A 22,951-nucleotide genomic window follows, 5' to 3' on the forward strand; every position below is an offset into this window, starting at 1 on the left:
AAGGGAAGGGAAGGGAAGGGAAGAGAAGAGAAGAGAAGAGAAGAGAAGAGAAGAGAAGAGAAGAGAAGAGAAGAGAAGAGAAGAGAAGAGAAGAGAGAGAGCACATTTCCCCTATTTCCTGCCACTCAATGCCCTGTACTCTTAGAGTAAGAAGACCATCACATCACCCCAGGTATCTTGAAAAGTCACACCATCTCATCAAGTATCCTGATAACAAGAGCAAGAGGCCATCAATGAAGCACATGTCCAGGCACCGTCTAGGGAAGAGCTTAGAACCTGGAACCTAAACTCAGGCGGGGGCAGCACCTTGCTGAGCACTCTTGCCTAAGGCCGAGGACCAGCCTTCAATACTTGCAGGTTTGCGTGTTCAACGTTAGGTTAGGAAGTGGATGGGGAACCCTGGGAGCGGGTCTGTCAGAAGTGTTTTAGACGGGTTGCCCCCAATCCAGGTAGATTTTGGGTTTGTTCCAAACACAACTCAGGTTAGAGTTCAAATAGCAGAGATGCTTGTTTTCCATTTTAAAACTTCTGTTTAAGCAGCACAGTCAGTTTGTTCAGACCACATTACTGTTAAGTACAGCACCAAACTCTCTTCATAGTACACTCAAGAACAGTGGTTCTCAACCTGTGGGTTGTGACCCCCACAGGGGTCAGATACTTACATTATCCTTCATAACAATAGCAAACTTATAAAGTAGCCATAGAGTACGTTTATTGTTGGGGGTCTCTGCAACATGAGGAACTATAACGAAGTATCCCAGCATTAGGAAGGTTGAGAACCACTGGCTGAGAGCAAAACATACATATATATATATATATATATATATATATATATATATATATATATGGAAATTCAATGAGACTATGAAGTATTGAAGATAATTCCCATTTTTTTTCTAAAGTATTTTATCTCTAAAGAAAGGAATGCTTACTCTTAGAGGTGACCTGCCTTGGACAGATGGCCATTTTAATATTTCCTGTCTTGTGCAATGATGCTGGGTTGGTAGGTTGAGAATGAAATCTCCCCGCTTCACCTCCTGAGAGTATATTTCCTGATAACACCCAGTCTTGAGCTATGTTCTAAACAACAGGGCCACATAATAATGACAGTTTTATGTTTCAGAGACTGTGACTCTCCGGGTAGCTCAGGTTAGCCAGTCTTCCTGCTTTATAATATACCAAGGGCTGGGATTACAGGGACATACACTCCCACTACTCCAATTACATATTTATTTGTTTATAACTATGACTTAAGATAGCTTAGGTACCAGCTGGGATGTAGAGGCTCAACTCTACCTTCAGACCATGCAGTCTCAGTTTGGAGGTAAATCCAGTTTACATCTTTAATTATTCGTCTGGGTGGGATAGCCAACTGGAGGCTTCACCTTGGTCTCAATGGCTTTCCCCAAAATAATAGCTGCTGACTGCAGGGCCCGAAATACATTCGGGGAGAATGCTAGCAAAGACATTGTGGTGGCCCACCCTGTCCCCACAAAAAGATGAAAATGGTTACTCGGTTTGGTTTGTGCCTGCAGCTATGTACAGTGCTGGCCTGGCCTGCTGTTTTCAAAGGGTGGGCTGTTTGCAAGGCAAATGAAGAGCCTGTTGGGAATGCCTTCTGATAACAAAAGAGTTATCAGTTGCAATGAAAACATATTTGATGCTCAAAGTAAGAGAAAATAAGGAGCTTTTTTATTTTTTTCAGACTCCTCCTTCTGAGTCTGGCAGTAGGCTCCGAGAGGAGAGAGAGAGGGAGCTGAGCGGCGATGTCATCTCTACGGGGCATGTAATGAATTTGCACATTTTACTCCGACTACTGTATATCTAATCAGAAAAAGATGTCCCCCAGTCCGTGGTCTGGAGCCAAACAGTAAAAGGTGATTCCTTATGTTAACAATTTCAGCAGAATGGCTTATTAAAACCAGATTTTAGGGTATTATAAAATGCTTAGAAGCCCTTTAAAATGTCAACTAGGATCCCCAGAGACTACATAAAATGTCAACCCAGCTCAAGCGCCTGTTTTAAGCAGAATGAATTAGCAGCATGCTGTCGGAGGCTGTTATCCAAAACAATCGGTAAAGAGAAAACCATCAAGCCTTCTTTGTGCCTTTTCCATGAAACAGGCCACTCAGAACCATCGTGTGGCTATTTGAAGATTTTATATTTATTTAAAGTTATGACTAAATACTTAGCCCCCCCCCCCAACTTCAGTGTTTAATTTTTGGGTGACTAAAATTGCCCCGTGTCTAATTAGTGTGGCTGTATGAGGAAGCCTTGGGCTGGAGCCATCTTCTATGTAGACTGTAACAGCAGAGGTCATATGGTGAGGCTCACCTTGAGTCAGAAAAGATTTTCCTAGCCACTTACTGCTATCCATAAGGAATCTCTGTTACATTTCCTAGAAATAAAATGACTAATGACTAACTTTCAAAAAACTTTTCAAGGTTTTTTTTTTGTTTGTTTGCTTGTTTGGTTTTTTGTATTTTTTAATTCTCTCTGTGTGTGCATCTGATTGAATTTGCCCATGGGGCCCAGATGTGGGCCTTGGGTAGTCTGGGCCTACAGTTACAGGTGATTGTGAGATTCCTATCATGAGGGCTGAAAACCTAACTCGGGAAGCAAGTGTCCCTAACCACTGAGCCATCTCTCCGTGCTGTCTGCTCCTCTTTGTAGAACTAAGTTTGAACTGTGAGAAGGATTTAGCACCAAGCTCACTTATCAAGTGATTCCAAATGAAACATGTGTAACATGTTCCAGTTTGGCCAGGCACAGTCCTAGCATTTGAGAAGGGGAGGCAGGTATGTATCTCTGAGTTCAGGGCCCCCTTAGTCTATCATTAGTTCCAGGACAGCTAGGGCTGCATAGTGAGACCCTGTTTTAAAAAAACAAATTTGAGTAGTTCATGAGGAGGAGAGGATGAAGTAATTGAAGGGATGAATAGTTCAGAGATGGCATGGACATTAGGGAAATCTCTTCTAGCATTGTACTTTGTACAACTTTGTGTTTTCAATCTGCAAGGGAACACCACTTGTTCTAATCTCTCAGACTCCATGCGTGTATTCATTTGAAAACTATTTTAGATGGAAATATTAAAGCACATGTGTGTAAGTACATGTGTGTTTTCTATATAATCTGGTTGGATTACAAGTGCCTTGTGGCCGGGGTGGCATCTACTGCCTTGGTTGGAGTTATGGGATTATGAATAGAGGAGAGTACACTTAGTTACTATGTTTAGGCAGCCAGCTCTTTAATGTGCTCACAAAGATATATCTTTATAATGTGGGTGTAATTACAGGAGCATCATCAATTTTAATAAAGCTTACGTGGTTTAGGTGTACGCTGCTACTTATTTTTCAAGGCCTAATTTTTTCTGATTGAGCTAGGGACTTCCATTCTGAACTCTTACGGTCAGAGAATGGGCCGTGTAAATCTTGTCTTGCTCCCGTAGTCCATCGTGCCAGCTGGAGATAAAGGTGAGGATGATGATGCTAGCATGGTAATGGCCAGGTTAAAAGCACAAACGGAGAATGGAGCCTTCATCTCCTTTCAGCTCAGCCAGGCCCTCGCCTGAAACCAGCTTACACCAAGTCTGTCCTTATCCATTCCCTCCCTAGCCATCTCCTCGTGTGCTTGAGTGTCTGTGCTTTGGGGTAAAGGTATGTCTTGGCTTTTTGTATACTGGGAGCCACAGTGGTAGGTAAAGCTGCTTTCCAAGTCAATGAAAAGCTATGGCACGTTCCTAAGATTTACCAAAAGCACAGTCGTCTGCAGGGTTACTGAAAGCAAAGGCCCTACTCTAGGTCTTATGTCCTCTCCTCCTTCCCCCAGAGCACCATGCATACCAAACAGAACTCCAACATCCTTATGCTTCTTCCAAGGAGGGCAAGACAGGGATGAGACCCGCCTGTCCAGTTCACAGATGGAATGAAGAAGTAAAGGTCCCGGGGTGCTTTGTTGTCCTTTGGGCCCTCAGTGATGGTACTGCTATTCTGGAATATTAGCAGAACACAGGAGCAGCCTGCCTTCCACACCCATCATCTTTCCCTCAGAGCAGAAGACAGCCCAGCCCAGCACAGTAGGTCTCCCGGCACATACTCAGTCCTCCACAACCTCCTTACCCAGTATCTTGCTGATGTTGGAATTGTGCATGTCGGGAAAGGCCTGAAGGATCTTCCTCCGTTCATCTTTCGCCCACACCATGAAGGCATTCATTGGACGCTTTATGTGGGGCTCGTTGCTACCACGTCCCCTGGATTCCCTGTAAATTCTTGACTCCGAGACTCCAGCGCTTCCTAGAAACAGGGAAGAACAGCACTTATGTTAGCGTGGAGACTTTGGCAGGGTTCCCACCCATGACTGTTTTCTTAGGCTATTAAAATATCAGAAAACAAAAAGTACTTCTGATAATGGTACTCGCAGTTCCTAAGGCAGATGCTTGCTTATGAAGTGTCTGTGATAAGCCTGTGGCAGCAAATGTGTTTGTAATTTTAACCCAGTTCTCATTTCTTCTTGGGTTTTCGAAGGACTATGGATGGCTTCAGCATTTACTTTAAAGAGTCCAGAGAAACCTGGGACACACTACTTTTAGATCCTATGGGAAAATGGGCGAGTTAGTCTCTGAGTGTACCATTACTGCCGAAATATTACAGATTTAAAGATTCTGTTAAAAGTATGGAACACTCATGGGTTCTGCAGGATGAGTTGGGAAGCAAAGAGACAGTAAGGACTTGAAGTGTTTGTACCCCCCCTTTTTGTTTCTGAGGACACATTAGCAAAAACATGCTAGACAGAATTTCAGTCAAAACAACACAAATACCTCCCTTTGATGTGGTTGGTGTTTCTTTTCAATCATGTGTCAGTCTCTACCTTGCCCACAAAAGGCACTGGATAGTTGGAAGAAAAGAACCATTTAATGTGTATATTACTATTGGTTCTTAAAAAACACAAACACATGTTCCACTGAATGTTTTTCCTCCTCGTGTGTTATCAAAAGAGACAAGTATTTAGTTGTATTTCAGATATCAAGGCCACTGATGACAAGGGACCCCTTTTCCCTGTGAGTCACCCTGAGCCTCAGGAAGATGCACACTTCCTCCTCTGGCCTTATCAGACTATGTAAGGCATCCCCTGCCAAGTAGCTTACAGCCAAAGAGCAGAGGTGCTCAAGTTCAGAAAGTGAGGACAAGGGGAGCCTGGGCACTCTGCAGCTAAGACTTCACCGTTGTCATCATCATCCATACAAACAAAAACAGCATTAAAAAGATGCTGGGGATTTCTGGTACCTATATTGCAATCAAAATCACATCTCCTCTTTTTAGTCCTCCCCCATTCATCTGTATATCTTAATTAATTTGAAGAATGGGTAAGTAGTCAATAGCATCTCTCTAGAAGCATGGTTCTTGGCTCAGCATCTCTCTAGAAGCACATTTGGTTCATGCTTATCTATTACATGCTCCTTGCTCAGTGCAGACTGGAAGCTGCTTTGCATGTGAGCATCGCTAAGTGAGACAATGGCAGCACAAGCGTCTTTGCCGTGGTACTTTATTGCCAGAGTCTAGTCTATCATGCGAGCATAACTTAAAACTGATGAAATGTGTTACGACCAGTAACTGCCTCTCGATTGACAAACAGCAGTGCTAATGTACACCAGCATCCTTCGGAGATGTGTTTGTAACTAGGGAATGATTGTGGCACATCTGCTGTTTCCGGTCCTTACACCTTACAGCAACATAAGCCAGGAGAGCAGCAGTGTGGGATTCCGTCAACTCTAAATAGGCTCTTTGTATGTACGTAGACCAGGTTTATTCTGGGAAGGCAACGGCTGCAAGATTTTGATTTTTTTTTTTTTCTAGCTCTCCAATTGAATAAGTTCAATTGCAACAGGATCGTGGAGTTAGATATTCAAGCTTGGCTAGCTTTTGGCTGGTGTGAATCTTAATGACCAGAGAAGAGTAGGTGCTGAAGAGTCACAGGGATGCCCCTCCTCCTGTTTGAGTCTCAGTGTTTGGCTGAGATTGAGTCTCTTCCAGCCTGCAGCAAGGCTGGGCCACTGAAGTCCTAAAACACACATGTTACCTGGTACTGGAAGGAGATCCCAGTTGGGTTCTATATAAGAGAAACTACAGTTTCTTCTTATGCTCTCTTTGCTGTATCAGCTGAACTGGGCATCACCCCGTCTGCCAGCTGTGCTGTCTGAAGTGACACAAGGCTGAGGTATAGGAAAGGAGTATGGCGCTCCCTAAATGGAGTGTTGCTTAGATGGTACATATAAAGAGCCTATTTAGAGTTGATGGAGTCCTATACTTCTGGTCTCTGTGGCTTACATGCTTAGAGTGCTGTCTAGATGTTGGGTTAGAGTAGGTTTTTGTAAATGTGTAGACAATGTAGCAGGTGAGGCTGCAAAATGCAAGAAAAAGTCTAGGATGTGTCCTTTGAACTGTGTGTCTAGCTGATAACGCAAGCTGCAAAATGAGCTGATAGATCAGTAATTGTACAAAGTTTGGTGCACAGGAAATAGGAGGGCTAGCGGCAGGGTGGCTGCTAGACCAGGATATTTGCTTCAGAGTTATGTCATCTTAGACCTGAGTCCTGCCCTCTGATACTTACAGCCCTCTGTAGGAATATGGGAATGATTCCAAACCACTGGGGGCAATCTTCTTGTCTGCAGTGGCACTGACAGGTCCCATTAGGGTGGAAAGATGAGCAACAGGGAGTGCCTGGCACATAGTGACTGCAGCATATGTGAGCCCCCACTGGCATGGTCAGGTAGGCAGTGACCTTTCTGCCTGTTCTTTTTGCTGTTTTAAGCAGCTCCAAGTCCACCCTCCCACTCCATCCTGGAGTATAAATGAGTAATCGCCACAAACCGTCAGAATCTCCACTCATATTGAAATCCATCATTCCATGGCTAAATTTCCCTTCTTCATTCTGTTTAACTGCCAACTGCTGAGTCAGGCTCTCCAGTGTTGTTTTTTCCTTTAAAAAAAACTTAAAATGAGAATCTTGAACCTATAATTATTCAAAGACATTTCTCCCCTCGGGCCATATATAATAAAATTGGCTTCTGGGAGGCATGGGATATTGGTGTATTCACCTTTACATGTTCAACACAGCACACTAAGGCAATTAAGGAAACTAATCAGCAGGGGTTTGGACTCTTTCAAACCCCTAGAAAGTCTTGGCATTTGGGTTTTCTGTGCCTAAAGGAGCTAGGTTAGTATCCTGGGAGAAAACCTTTCCCAGTTACAAAATGCACGTAGTGATTTCCTATCGGTAAACTGTTCTGTATTTGGAAAGCCTGGTTCATTTTGATTCAGGCAGTAGAGGTGTTGAAGAAAGTCTTCCAGTATTCAGGTGAGCAACTCACAGAAACAGAACTCAGAGAATTGCCTGGACCAGCTGCCACCTTCCCAGCGGCCACCTCCCCAGCTGCCACCTTCCCAGTGGCCACCTTCCCAGCTGCCTTTTGCACTGACCACACCAGGGTAATGAAGACACTTAAATATTCACTGCTAACTGCTTGTCAAGGCTTCATGCATCCAATGGAAGTGGCCTGTTACTTAGGCCACAATTTGATTTGGATTGCTCAGCCAAAATATTGAGTTGGTGAATTTTTGGAGATACAAATAGACATAAATTAAATCTCAAAGTCACCTAGTCATTTAGGAGCACGCAGTATGTGGCTTACATTTATGGAAAACATGGTGTTAAAAACTAAATGATGTTCAAGAAAAATATAATGCTTAATCTCACCCACACAAGATATTAAATTGCTTCCAAATTAAGAAACCGGTTGACTCTGAAAACAGGAAAAAGCATGCAAAGAGAGGCTGCTGCCCCTCTCAAGTTTTCCAGCCACTCTCTTTGGATGATACGGTTCCAAGACGGCATCATGAAAGGCAGCCACTGGCTTCTATAGCTTTTGCTCAAGTCTCTTGATAAACTGCCAGATTGTTGGAGAGATTGTCATGAATGACTCTGGTGGATCATAAACACCAGAGAAGTACTACACACAGTAAGATGTTCACAGAATATAAACAACTATTGAAGATCATTGTCTTATGGGAGAAAGAGCCCAGAAAATGCAGTCACAAAGAACTAATGAAGTACTAGAATGCTCAGTACAGTACAGTCTTTGTCTTGACAAACCTTTGACAATAGTACAATTGTAAGAACTAGATTACAATTTCTCTCAAGTCTGTGGCCTTGGAAGTCTGTACTCTATTCATCAGGGTCTCTACTGACTTGATGGGAAAGCTATCAGCATCCAAGAGGACCCGGTTCACAGTCACTCCCACAGAATTACCCAACAGTAACACTGAAGGAAGTAGACGCTGACCCAGTTTGTTTTGGGTTTTTGATTGGTATTTCTCACAGCTTTGTAACCTCTGGATTTCTTTCTTTATTTTTTTTCTTGCCTGAGGGAGTCTGCTGTATGCACTGAGCAGAATTCAGAAGTTCCAAGGACACTAGCTTAACGGGCTGTTTTTATAGTGAGTGCAGCCATTAAATGTACACACACACACACACACATGCACAAGTATACTTACGCATGCACATGAGTGTATACACACACACACACACACACACACACACACACACACACACATACACACACACCACTGACCTCCATCAACAACATCCAAGAGTACCCTGGTCAGAGAAAACACAACAGAACTTCTTTCATGAGGGAGAATACACACATGGTACCTTTCAAATTTTGAAATTTTGATGCAACAGTCGGCAGGGAAACAGCACTCTCTGCATCATCACTCTTGCAACATTTAAAGAGGGGAAGGAAGATGCGCTCAGAGGGACTGGGGGACGTGTGGTATGTTTCCAGTGAAGAAAGAAGACAAAAACAAGCAGGAAGCCATGTCCTTACAATTCTGTATGGAATTCAGTACTACATTAAATTCTCCACACATTTTTCAGGAGTCCTGGTAGGTATTCATTTATTCAGAAACAGAAGTAAATGAAGATGATATGGTGAATCGACAAAAGAGCGAGTCGGATTTAAAATAGATTTCACTGCCTAAAGGAGTTCCGTTCCGTGGGGAAGGAATCAGTCAGATGTCGTAAACACTGGTGATGTGAAATAGTCTTCCCATGGTCTTCTTTTCAATTTCCCACGTCCCCATCAGCGACCTTCTAAAGCAGTGGTTCTCAACCTGGCTGTCTCCACCCCTTTGGGAGTCAAGTGACTCTTTCATCACAGTTGCCTGAGACCATCAGAAAGCACCGATGGTTACATTATGACTCAAAAGAGTAGAAAAGTAGACTTATGAAGTAGCAACGAAAGTAATTTTTAAGGTTGGGAGTGGCCTCAAAGAGTCACAGCAGTAGGAAGGTTGAGAACCACTGCCCTAAAGGGACTGGCATGGGTGGTATCACTTCTAAGACTCAGTCATTTGAGATTACACCCTTTAGTTTTAGTATTTCCTTTTACATAATTCTCTATTTGTATGTTCAAATATTGCTGGGAATAAGAATAGTTTGACTCTTAGTCCTCAGATTTAAATTTTGTCTACATAGAATCAGCTTCAATAAATAAGACGATAAACATAAGAAGTGGGAGCAGGGTGTGGTGTCCCAGGCTTGGTGATTCCAGCTTTCAGGAGGTTGAGGCTATCCTGAGGCGCACAGTGGGAGCGAAGGTATCTCATGATACAGAGTCGGGCCCTGTCTCTTTTGAACAAAACATGGACTGACCAGGCAGCACAGAGGTAAATGAGAAGGTGCTAGAAATCGTATACACAAAAGTTTGGAGAAATGGAATGTTGACCAATAAAGATTAATTTTCTCCCAACTTCATAAACTTTTTTCCCCCACTGGGATCAGATTAATAAAATGATATCAATGATAAATTTTATAGAAATGGCCATGGCATGCCTCAGTTTCCTGAGCAGTTTTCTAAACCTCAAATGCATGATACTTAAGCTTTCTTGGCTCCTAATACTGTCTAGAAGAGGACTTGAAACGTCCCTGCCCTCATGCAGTTAGAAAGAAAGAGGAGCGGCAGCAAGACACAGACCTTTAAAAATGCTGGCAATTCTTTTCTGCTGGACTTGTTGCAGAGTTGAGGAAAATAATTCCACCAAAGTGGTCAAAGCAGAACATTGGTGCAAATGTGAGTAGGAGTCAAACAAAGTGACCCATATGTATCCCTCTTGATTAAAAAGGAGCAACTGGACAGCAACCAGAGCTCTTTTGGAAATGGACTCCTATTTGGCTAATCAAGTCTCATAGAAGTCTGCAGGTTTTTAAGGGGAAATGTTAGGTCAGTTCAAGAGTCTCTGGGACTTTATCTGATCCTGCCTTGTCCTGAAGGAAGGTCAAATGATTGTGCTCAGCCTGAAGAATAGGAAGGTGCGCAGCTGCAGTCCTGGCCCTCTGGGAAAACATTGCATGCCCAAGGATGGGCTGCTCAATGCAGTGAGTTCCAGGCCAAGGGACTACAAAACAGTCTTGATCTCAGAAAACCAAAGGAGTAAAAGAAAGCCACCCATTTAGACCGGATGGCTCCAGGGACGAACATGAGTACTTTTAAAGCTCTCCTTAAAGTCTTCCTGTTCACATTGTGAAGCAGCAGCTGGCCTGTGGCTCGGTGGCTTTCCCTGACAAGCATAATAGCAAAAGGGTATTGGACTGCCTGCATATGACACCAGACCCTGTCGGGACCCAACGGGAAGACCAAGACATACTTATCCTTCCTGTCACATTGGCAGAGGGTGACCAGGATTCACAGCGAAAGGGACATATATAAGATGAGCAAGTCATTAGATAAATCACTTAAGAAGTCTGAGTCCCAGAGCCTAAGTTTTAAAATGGGATTTAAACGCAGGACAGAGTCTTATTGGCTTGCTAATGTTTAAGAAATTTATATTTTTGACATTAAAAAGAAAATTTTGTAGAGAAAATGCTGAAGGAAAAAAGACAGTGCCATACATGCAGACAGGGATGGTTGTGAGCCTCAGCTTCCTAGAGTAAAAGCAAAAAATATCTATGATGAAAGTAAGATAAGTTCTCTAAGAAATGGTTACTCTCTCCCTCTCTCTCTCTCTCTCCCTCTCTCTCTCCTCTCCTCTCCTCTCCTCTCCTCTCCTCTCCTTCTCTCTCTCTCTCCTCTCTCTCCTCTCTCTCTCTCTCTCTCTCTCTCTCTCTCTCTCTCTCTCTCTCTCTCTCTCTCTCTCTCTCTCTCTCTCTCTCTCTCTCCCTACGTGTCATTTAATGTTTATGGGTTTTTCTTAATTTCCTTTCCATACTTAGGAATGAGATCAATTTTATGTCTGTATCTATCCAAAATCAGGAACTTTCTTCCATTATTATTACATCAAATTACACAGAAAAATTGAACATTCACAAAGGACAGAGGGGCCATCTTTGTTGATCTTTCAGGATGCAGTCAAAAGAGAGCACAAGGTGGACCTGAGCAAACATAGAGTCTTTTCTTTAGTTCTCAGGTCTTACATTAAACAGTGCATGGAGAGATAGGTTCCCTATCCCTTCTCTGAAATTGGGATTCATACGGCAGTGAGCATTGCTCCCCACCAGGCATGCAGACCCAAGGAGTGAGCTAGGCTGTGGATCAGCTGCCATAATGGACATCTCAGCAATGAAGCGCACAGAGCTACACAACAATAAAAGGCACAGGCATGTAATGACAAAACAGAGTGTTGACTTGGTCGCAGCTAAACCCCTCTGGCTGCGCTCCCTTACTTCACTTTTATGGTCTCCTGCTATACCAGTGACACAGAGAATAAAGAAGTAGCAAAATAGAAAAGAAAACGGATTTTAGTCCTCTAATTATGTGAGCCTCACAGCCCACCAGAGACATTAGAAGATTATTCATAATGTCATGACTTATCAGCTGGGGATGTTTTCATCGGCTTAAGTAGAAGACTAAGATGCTATGTGGAGGTCCCACCCCTCAACCCTCAAAGAAGATATGTGGATGTCCACCCCCTCAACCATCAGCTCCGTTCTTGCATATTGATAGCTCTCTGCTCTATAAAATCACCATCCACCCACATAAACTAACAGCACAAATGGGAGAAAAGGGTTTCTTGTAAATTATGTATAAATTACATATAAATACACACACACACACAACATACACTAAGAAACAGAAATCTTTCTTTTAACTTCAACAGACACATTTAATAGAGTATGGTAAGATTTGTGAAAGATTTCTTTAACTTCTACCTTCGTTAGATTATGTACAGACATACTGGGTATCCTGGACTCTGAGACCCTTGATAAATAAGAGAATCAGAGAAGTTTGTGGGCCTGCCAATCAAGAGATCAGATCTGTGTCTGTCTGTTCTCTGATCTCGTGAGACAGAAAACCAGTCTCAGCTAATTCTGCCCCATCCCCATCCTCAAATCAATTTGAGGTTCAGGATTGAGTTTTGTTGTACATATGAACTGCTGCTTTGAAATCTGGTAGCCAGCTTCATGAGATGTTTCTTGAAGTATAATAACCTCTAAACTCACTGGTAAAGTGGTCATAAGGAAGCCAACTGGGTAGGCATGCTTCCTTACAAAGTGACCTGAGGGTAAAAGCCAATGGAAAAGGCAGAGAAAGTCACAGTTTCTGTTAGATTCTAAGTCCAGCTTAACAATAAAAATTGCAAGATGGTGACATGATTTGTGGAGACATCTTATAGATCCCTATTAATAATTTAAAAAATAAATTGTAAAAGGAGAGACACATTTGAAAGGGTTATGAAGTACACTCCAAAACCTCTGGGGAAAAACTAACTGATTTTCATACAGAGGAAAAACTAACTGATTTTCATACAGAGGAAAAACTAACTGATTTTCATACAGAGGAAAAACTAACTGATTTTTCATACAGAAGAAACATTTGGAAATTAAACCTATGCACTTGATGCATGTTTCAGACTCTATTGCTCTGGGTAGGTGACACAGTAATGACACGAGGCTAGAGTGTGTGGTCAGACCGGTGTCGCAGGGCCTTCCTCGTGCGTTTCAGTAAAAATGGAAGAGAGGAATGCTGAGGTTAAGGGTGACGATTGCTTGGGTTAGGGTTGGCTCAGGCTTTGTCTATTCTGTCAGTCTCCTGGATTGTCAGTGTTAAGAGTATGTAAAGGCCTTGAAGAAGTACGAGGCAGAAGAGACAGCAGCGGGTGACTGAAACGCCTTAAGAGGCTTCCTGGTTTAGGAGAACAGAGACATTTCTTAGGGCGGCACAGAAATTCAGTGGTATGTGAGCAACAGCACACTGACCAAAGGCTATCAACTGTCAAGTGAAGGACACAGAAACTTATGACCACTTTACCTAACAGATGGAGCTCTGTCCACTGAATGCCACAGAGTTTTGGCCAAGTGACTACCTGTACATCAGAGATGGCAAGGGGGTGTCAGGGTTATGTGTCAGGTTGGGCTGGGGCTGTTTCCTTGTATTTGAATCCTGGAAGCCTATGCTTTTACTGCCAACTTGACTAAACTCCATACAGTCCTTTGAACAAGCGTATACATTTGTACATTTTCTCTAACTGTTCATAATTTCTCAAAAGAGACTCAGTAATAAACTTCAACCTTAGAGGCAGGCGCTCCATACAGATGGGTATGTTGAATGGATATATAGTTTCTAAGTTTTATAATCATTGTCATACATTCAAGGAATAGGTTATAAGCAAAACAACTAGTGGTTATTCAGATCTATTCTGTGAGGACACTTATGGACTTAGGCACTTCATAAGAAACACAGTTGGATACCCGAGTCTAACAAGACTAATTTATGCTTTGACACAAAAGCCCACTGCCAGAGAGAGGGAGGCACCATGGTAGTCTGCGTGTGCCACTCACGGGGAAAGTCGCTCTGAGGATTATGTCAAAAATAAACTCACAGGGAAGCTGAACAGGGGCGCTGCCGCTCACAGCCACAGCACAGCTCACTCACCGTCCTGGAGCCTGGGCCATGGATGTGAGGAAGAGGAGAGACAGCAAAGGCAAGACTGAGATCAAGACGTCAAGCATCTGGGTCCACGGCCCGTCGGGATACAGATAATGACTAAGAGGAGGTTTGGTGTTCTGTCACACTGTAGGCACCCATGTGCTGCTCGCCACCACGTCTATCCAGAAGAATTAGTGGGAGACATACAGGTGGCCATCAAAGGAAAGTAACAGAATTCATAATCTGTATAGGACATCTTGTGGGTGTGTACTGGGGGCACACAATGCACATGCAGAATTAGAATGCTGTGCAATGATTGTTTTATAAACAATGGGTGGCCCGGTCACTGGGGTACACACTGGGCTTTTTGCTTTAAATTTTTCCTTTGCATGGAGTAGAAGCCATGAAGTTGTCAGCGTTTTTACAAATGTGACCTGAGTAGCAGGCACTTACTTCAGTTGGATAAACTGAATTAGGCTGTTTTCTAGAGTCATGGGGGCTGGTCCAGAAATGCTGGGTCTGATAAATGGGAACAGGCACACTATGGCTATAGTTCACTTTTCAATTATGCATGGTAGTTTTAGGTGAAGAAAGATGGGGATATACACTTAAAATCTCATTTTAATGAACAGAAAAACTTCACTCATATTTTATCAGAATAGCTGGAATGCATTGTAAATAAGACTGTGTATATTCTTACTGGTGTTATGGCTCTCATTCCCTAGGAGAGAGGCCAGTGGGGGAGAAGGGAGGAGCTAAGAGGAGAGAGGGGCCAGGAGAAATAAAGATGGCTCTGGGGCATATGCTAACTGCAGAGATGCTGGCTTATCACATTCATAGAATGATTCAAGCTTTAAGGACCTCTGCTCAGGCATGTACAGTCCCATCACAGGAGTACTAGCTGAGCACACAGGTACCAGGTGCTTTCCTAAAGTCCTTGATGGTCTACTGGAGAAAAGAGATTAAACTCAATGTCAAAGGATGGGGGTCCCCAAACTGATCCCACCATCCCAGTTCCTCCAGGCTTCTCAAATGTCATCTTATATTTTTCTCTTCTTTTAAAGACTATGTATGAAAATACCTGAAATGTGAAGGCACAAAACACAAAGGAGTGGCCATTAGCCATCACCGTTCCCATGGCTCCTGGGCATAAGGAAGGGTTTCCCGCTTGTTAGAGAGGGAAGAGCTGAGTCAGTAAAGAGCTTATCGTATCTTTTGCCATATTTGTTAATGTTTCAATGTTTTCCTAATGGTTTGACTCCACATTGGCAAGATCATCTTTAAAAGGTCCATAGAGAATGTATCTACTACACACATGGGTGTTCTTTCTTATCTTCCTGTGAAAGCGCCTCAAGGAAGAATGTGATTCTGAGGAGGACAAGGAGACAGAGGGGAAGAGGAGACAACTCCTGATAGGTTAGGCTGTGGAGGCAGCAACAAAAGCCAGTCTGTACTCACACAAACTTTAGGGAATCCACATAGGCAAGTTATAGTCCCTTGGTACAGACACGGTTGACAATTTGTTATAGATCCTTTTTATCTATGTCTTACTTCACACACTCTTATGATACCCACAATGCTCTCTACATAATGTTGCCAGGAAGGTGATGGTTAGCATTTTCTCATCCCCTAACACAAAGAGACAGTTTCCATCACCAGGATGGCAGGGTGGGAGTCCCTCTGACAACCCAGTGGGGCACACCCTCAGAGCCTCATTTTATTGGGCTATTCTGCCCTAACCTTTCCAACCAGAATGATGTAAAGAACACAGGACTCTCTGTTTGAAAACATGCACAGCTTTTCTAGGCTTGGAAATTAAACCATAAAAAGTTTACTGAAAAAAAAAAAAAGAACCCTTTAAAAAGCTCCTTAAAAACTCACACCATAATTGCTCCCCACCAAGCGTGGGCACTTGCTAGCTGCATGTAGTGGCACAGTGACAAATGTATCAAAACGGAGTGCAGGCTATACTAAGAGAAAGAGAAAGCCTTCCACTGGCCATCTGTGAAATAAGGCATGTGGCCATTAAATGCAGAGGCTGTAAATATACACAAACTCCATGAAGCAAGTGGCAAAAAAGGACCAAACTTCAAACTCAAACAAATCAAAATGTTTAATGCATAGTTACCACTGCTGGAGGAAACAGCGCTGATCTCTGCAGTCTGTAAACTCGGCGTGTATTTCAATTAAATACCCCCGGAAAGGAGAGAGAGGCAGAGGGAGAGGGACAGAGAGAGAGAGGGAGAAATGAAAAGATGCAGAAGAAAAGCGTCTGGGACAAAAGGTTGCGGGTGCTCTGCACCCCATTCCCCGAGACACACAGCCGTCGCTGGACCTGGCACCAGCCTGTCAGGAGGGTCGATCAGAGTTATTGAAAGGCTGGTATGTGGGATGATGGATGGCAGATGATGACATAATCCTGATTTTCCTTTTTTTTTTTTTGGTCCTGGTCTTTTGAAAACTGACTGTTCTGCACTGATAATATTCCCTGAAGGCTTTTCCTTCTCCCCTCTCCTGTCCCATAAGGAGGGTTCTCTGGCTAAGAGGCTGGGAATATGAAGGTTTTATCAATGAAAAACAAAAGGGAAACCTGAGGTTCAGAAGGTGGTGCATGCATAGAAGCCTGGGCGGGTTTCATGTGCTCAAGTGGCAGGTCCCTACCCAGGCCAGGTTAATTGTTTGTGTTACTTTTGTTATTTCAATTGGTTCCTGGGCAAACTCTAAACACAGGATTGCAAAGATCAGGTTCATCTCTCTTTCCTCTCTCTACTGTTAACTCTACCTCTCATGCACACACCACATGCACATTTTCTAACTCTCTGTCACTAACACACACTACACACACACACACACACACACACACACACACACACACACGGCTAATGAAATCCCTGATTTACAGATTCAGGCTCAGAATGGTCTCCCTCCATCCTCCAAAGGGCTTAACAGCCATGCCTACCTCCTTTGCAGAGTTATTCTCTAACAATTGACAAATGCAGTCCTAATTTGGTCCCTCTGATTCATTTTAGCTCACAGCAATATTTACAACAGCCATCTAGAGACATTAATTGAAGCATCTCCCACTGAATGGAGAGCTCCTGTGTTCCTTCCTGCTCACTATTTCAGAGGAAAGCCCCCAGCTCCGAGTCTCATAGGCCATTCCCTTATCTCTGGGATGGAGCATGTATCAGATAACTCTGCTAGATTCGCTGTGTCAGTTTCTGAAGCACCATCCTCTGCTCGCCCCATCCATCAGATGGCTGGTGAAGCATCCGTGAGGAATGACGGATGTAAGATTATCACTGGGGTGCCACGGGAAGCACTTACTGTCATTTGTAACTAGTGCTCTCAAGCCACACACTTTTTTCATTATTAAACATCTGTATTAAGTCTATATTAGTCACTGTCATTTCTGGTTTGTTATTCTGTTAAGGGGAGAGAAAAGGGATTGGCAACAGTGGAAAAGAATCTCATGAGAGGAAAGATTCTGAGTGTGACCATAACATTAACCTGTTTGTGAATTGCCCTGTGTCTTCTTGGTAGAGTGTCTTATGAATTTGACTCCCATTGCTTTTGAGTAAATTGTTATTTCAAACAAGCATAGCACTGTTCACCATGTTCACCTCACTCTGTAGAAAGTGGCCAAGGACTTTCCTTGAGCTTCAAAGGTATTCTCCTAGTAGCCATTTGCACGGTAGACTGATCCCCAGCATGTATAAATGTTGCTAGTACTGGGAGTGTGGGTCATGTCGGGTCAATACGTTCTCAACTTTAAGAAATAAATGCCTATGCTTTCAGGCTTACTTTCCTTATTTTACATGCTTTACGTGGGACAAGCAGGACAGAAGGACAGAAGTCTGCCTTAATATGTAAGGAAGAAATGGCTTCTGACCTATCGTCAAGCAATGTCCCTGCTTTGATTTACTGACCTTTTGTGAGTCATGGGTGGGCTATAAGGCCTTGTGTGTGCAGCGTTGGACGAGCTAAAGGCAAGGAGGGGACATGAGGATGAGCCCAGCCTGATAGAGGAAACAGCTGAGACCGCCAAGGACATTTGTATGGTGTAGCTGGGTTGACTGTTGCTTTTTCCTATCTAATGCCTACTTGACAGTTCTTTTTATTCTGCTAAGATCACCTTTGATTTCAAAGTGCTCCTTGATCTTGGGAAGAACATATATTATCTATTTCCATTAAGAAAGGGATTTGTGGCCATCGTAAAGTACTGTACTTGCTCTTGGCCAGGAGATCCCTTAAATTCATACGGCCCACCTCTAGCCGACAGGATGTTTGTGGAAGCTAGCTAGCAGACAGAGGACCATGTGAGCAGAGAATGGGTTTAGCAAAGAGAAAATGCACCCCTCATTGAACCTGGATGATGGATGGGTTAGTGTAGGCACACCAACTCTCTGTGACCCAAAGGGAAAAATAGAGAGGCACAGAGATTCCAACCCAGATGTCATGGAGCTGATAAACAAAGAGTGAGCAGACCTTGCATCTGAACACACTTATTTGGTGGTGATTAAACACCGTTTGTTTACGTTCCTGTACTTAGATTTCCTCTTGTTTGTTGAGAAATGTGTTCCAAACAGTCATAAAAGCATGGGGTTCACTCTTCCTAGGAAAACTCCATTTGGAAGGAGAGAAATGATATGGCAATCTTCTGGTCAGCTTTTCCTCTCAGGTGTGTGCTTAAGTTTCTGTTGTGGTCACATTGCTGGTGGGATCAGCACAGCCAGGCTCTTATGATGTACAGCACACAGAGATACTACCAAATCCGGACTGAGAGCCTGCTCTGTGCTTGCCCGTGGTGCAGACCACGCCCTGTCTGTGCTAAGGAAGCGCAGCTTCAAACCCTCCTGTTCCCTCCTACCTGAGATGCCCCCCTTTCCACCCTTGACACTGGGGTTTCTGCTGCAGTGTCATAGGTAGCAGAGATCTGTGGCAGAAGATAACATTATTTGAATATACAATCAGTCTATAATTAACCAGAGATGACAATTATAAATAACACTGTGTCCCAGAGTTTCCAAGAAACCTGACACACACAGTTCTTGGGTATGTTGAAACACTTCCAAGAAAAGTAAAGAAGTGAAAAAATCTTTTAGAAGTCTTCAATTAAAATGTGTTTCAGTAAAAACGACTTTCATGATGTGTTTTGGTACATATCACCCGGCAGACATTCGTCCTTGTCTTCACACCTCTAATTGTTTTTGCTGGCCAATTACAGCTACGTTGAATCAAGACCTTCTGTTTGGGACAACCATGCTTTTCATACGTGAGGAAGAGTCACCATGCTCAAGGTTGGTGCATACCAAGGAACAGGTCTCCGGCAAAGGACTTTAATTTTCTGGATCATGGGGACAGCCACCTGACATCTCTGTGGATCCGTGTGTGGAACGATGCTGGAGTTTGTCCTTTTCAGTCCCCTCTGCTCTGTCCTTAGACCTTTCATACTTCTGCCTTACCTTAGCCTTCTAATTATCACTGAATCTCTCCCCCCCCCTCTGTTGTATGTGTGTGTGTTGGGTGTATGTATGCATGTGTGTATGTCTGTGTGTGTGTGCACGCGAACATGCACACATGTGTACGCATGTATGTAGCTGCCTTTCAGAGGCCAGAAGAAGGGTGGATCTCCTGGAGCTGGAGTTCCAAGCTGCTGCCATCTAACATGTGTGCTGGGAACCAGGACAGGTCTCTATAAGACCAGCAGGCAGTGGCAACCGTGGAACAATTCCCTTAGCCCAGGGACAGTTACTTAATGTAGCAAATAGTGTTTTGGGGGGACTTCAAACAGCATGGAAAATGCTAGCAGAAATTGTGAAAGTACATTGTCCCACATTCTATTGATGCCTTTCTTCAAGAACCGGAACAGGAAATCTCAAGCTAACCACTGAGCTACACGTGAACTGACCATGGATGAAGCTGTATGATTACGAGGTCAGGGACTAGGGAAAGACAAACAAGGAACAGGGTCCTATATCTTCATTAAGCACAAGTATTCAGTTTTCTCTTCACAGCTCAATAACTGATAGGACATGCCAAGTAACCTGGGATCTGGACTCATGCACAATAATATGCAATCAATCAATTGATAATTTTAACTAAACTGCCAAGAGATTATACATTTTGTGGTTCAAAACCAAGCCCCCAACACACAGGACAGTCGGTAACACACAGTAGGTATGAATGTTGGTTAATCACTTATTCAAAGATGCAAACTTGGCATTATCATCATCTTCCCATAGGTTACAGAGACATAGGTTGATCAGTTCAGAAGTGACTCAGGCTTGTCCAACAGACAGAGGCATCCAGAGGGCATGATGCTACATCCTGCCAAGCACAGCAGCACACTCATGGTTCTGCGGGGATGTTGTCCCATAAGGAAGCTGAGTCATACCCGTTGGCTGTCTCCTCTTATAGAAAGGATGTGTCACACTGTCACATTGGACAGACAGGCTTAGTTTTTATAACTTAATATTTGTACTTCAAAACAAATAAAAACTTAAGTTCAAGAATGAGTTATAGGTAGCGAGAGATGGTTCATCCTTGCAGGGGACCCAGGTTTGGTTTCCAGAACCCAAGTTGGATGGTCCACAAATCCCTGTAACTCCAGCTCCAGGGCTCTGTGGGTACCTGAACACAAATGCACATTCATACACATACACACACACACATATACACACACACACATGCAGAGATATACATATACACACTTATGCACACCATATATACATACAGATATACACAGCACTCACACACCCATATAGACACATACACACATACAGATACACTCATATACCACACATACACACACACACACATATATATATCCACATATATATATATATATATATCTATATATATATATATATATATATATATATATATACACTTATACATACCACACACACATACACATACATACATCACACACACACATACAGACAGACACATACATATACACTCATATACCACATACACACAAACACACACATACAGACACATATACACTCATATACCACACACACACACCCATACAGACACATATACATACCACATATTCTCTCTCTCTCTCTCTCTCTCTCTCTCTCTCTCATACACACACACACACACACACACACACACACACCTCAGCTACCTAATTATAATTTTTTTTTATAAAAACAAACCTAAAAAGATAAAAACATTAAGAAGATTTTGCAGCCAATCAGGAATGACCCTAAAGTTGCTGTTTGTGACTCAGCTGGTCAGTGAGGTTGTTGTTGGTGACAGTGATTGATCTGGCCAAGAGGAGTTGGCAAGTTATTGCTTCAAAAATAGATTTTAAAATACAGATGTTACAACTCTACCAAGGAGGGAGGGAAGTTGAAGGTGTCTCCCCCCACAAAGACAACGCCATGCCTGCCACTAAGACCAGAGGCACTAGCCGGAGAGGTAAAGTCAAATGTTTGTGGGTATGGATGTGGATGAGAAGTGTCAGCCAGGCCCCTGTGCTGTGGATGAGCCTGGACTGGAGTGAGTGCAGGCGGCTGTATTGTCCTTGCTTAATCGGAAGACCACAGAGTAGCTGAAGTCAGTGCAGGCACATGCAGGAGAGCAACAGCTGATCCGCATTAGCAAAGATTAACTCGCTTTGCGGTGGAGGAGGAGGGCGCTGGATTATTTTATGTACTCCTGTTGCCTCACAAGCCGTCAGCACGATTATTGCCCTCCAATGTGAATGACTGATCTGTAACCACAGCTAAACAGCTTGCTGCTTAGGGGCTTCAGGAACCTCATGAAGATGGATTTCCATACCATCAAAGTGCTTTTAATGGGCTCCCGGATCCAACCACAAGGCCTATTTTGCGAGTATATAGAATTCGGGATGAAGGCTTCCTGTCCAAAAGGATTTGGCTGGTTGTCACTTGACAATTCCCAGCCAGCACAAGGGAGGGGACTTGGGGGTAGATAGGTAGAGTTGTCTCTGCTTTGGAGGATTAGAAACAAGGTGCTGGTGATGGGGGGGGGGTTGTTACAGATGTTCACAGAATGCAACCAATGGCCGCATCCACAGCTGAACTCAAAGCGCTTAACAAATAGTGGCAATTTAGCTATGCTTGCGAGGAATAGCTCCCGTCACTTTGCGTTAGCATCTGGCCAAGTGTTAAACTCATTTCTGCGAGGGAGCAGGGGAAAGGGTTTCTTGCTAGAGCATTCTTTCAAGAATGTTTAAATATTTGAATATAAATCCCTTTCTGCTTGCTATCATTCCTTCTTAGGGCTGCCCCTTTCTGCCCCTGTATCTTTCTGCTGTCCCTTCTAGTCCCAATGTCTCACTTAGGCTACAAGAATTGTGAGTGCTAATGGTCTGAGGGCTGCAACAGCTGGCAAAGGTCGCAGCCCAAGTTCACCTGCACCCCACTCAGGGTGCTTACCCCCCTAATGCCATGTAAAACATGGCGACCCAGAGAGCTATCCGCAGGAGTAAGCTGCTCAACCAGAGAAGGTTTGTGGGGCTTCTGTGTGCCGCAATAGACATGTAGACCACTGGTACACAGCTGGTCTTACCCAGAGCCCTCGCCCACAGCATCACTAGGGTGGTGAGAACTCAGTCACCACTCCACATTTTCATCCAGACACCACCTCAAGAAGTGCACCACTCCAAGGATGCTACGGTCACATTTTTTTTTTCCAAAGCAAAACAAAGCTAACATGCAAATATGAAGGCACGAAGCCATCATGTCTCTGGCTAGTCCAGAAGCTCTGCTGGCTTTGGGTAGAATACAGAAGGTCAAAGCCTATTTTGTGACACAATGAAGTCAAACTTTCCAAGTTTGCAGTCCCTAACACTTGACAGTGGCAACATTATGACAGGCTTAGGAGCCGGGGTATCATCCAAGCTTAGGCTGACTAGAGCAGATTCCGTGTTTTTCAAATCCAGCTGATCCCCAAGTACGAGCTAAGCATCTCTGGAAGGCAAAACTTCCCCTCAGATGCAGCATTTCAAATGCCACTTTGTTTTAATACACCCTGGCAGGGAAAACCCTG

The 22,951-nt window shown here is 43.5% G+C and overlaps 1 protein-coding gene across 17 annotated transcripts in view; it reads right to left on the reverse strand.

Annotated features, from left to right (window-relative positions):
* Nucleotides 1-22,951, reverse strand: part of Sox5 (SRY-box transcription factor 5) — a 943,592-nt gene that overhangs the window by 4,091 nt on the left and 916,550 nt on the right. For all 17 annotated transcript variants that reach the window (XM_029534576.1, XM_029534569.1, XM_029534568.1 and 14 more), the window contains 2 exons: nucleotides 6,867-6,975; nucleotides 4,119-4,292 (listed from right to left, as the gene is read on the reverse strand). In XM_029534576.1, coding sequence (XP_029390436.1) covers nucleotides 4,119-4,292; nucleotides 6,867-6,975 — 283 coding nt within the window. The remainder of the gene's footprint in view (nucleotides 1-4,118; nucleotides 4,293-6,866; nucleotides 6,976-22,951) is intronic.

This window comes from Mus pahari, chromosome 2, assembly GCF_900095145.1.
Source record: "Mus pahari chromosome 2, PAHARI_EIJ_v1.1, whole genome shotgun sequence".
NCBI lineage: Eukaryota > Metazoa > Chordata > Mammalia > Rodentia > Muridae > Mus > Mus pahari.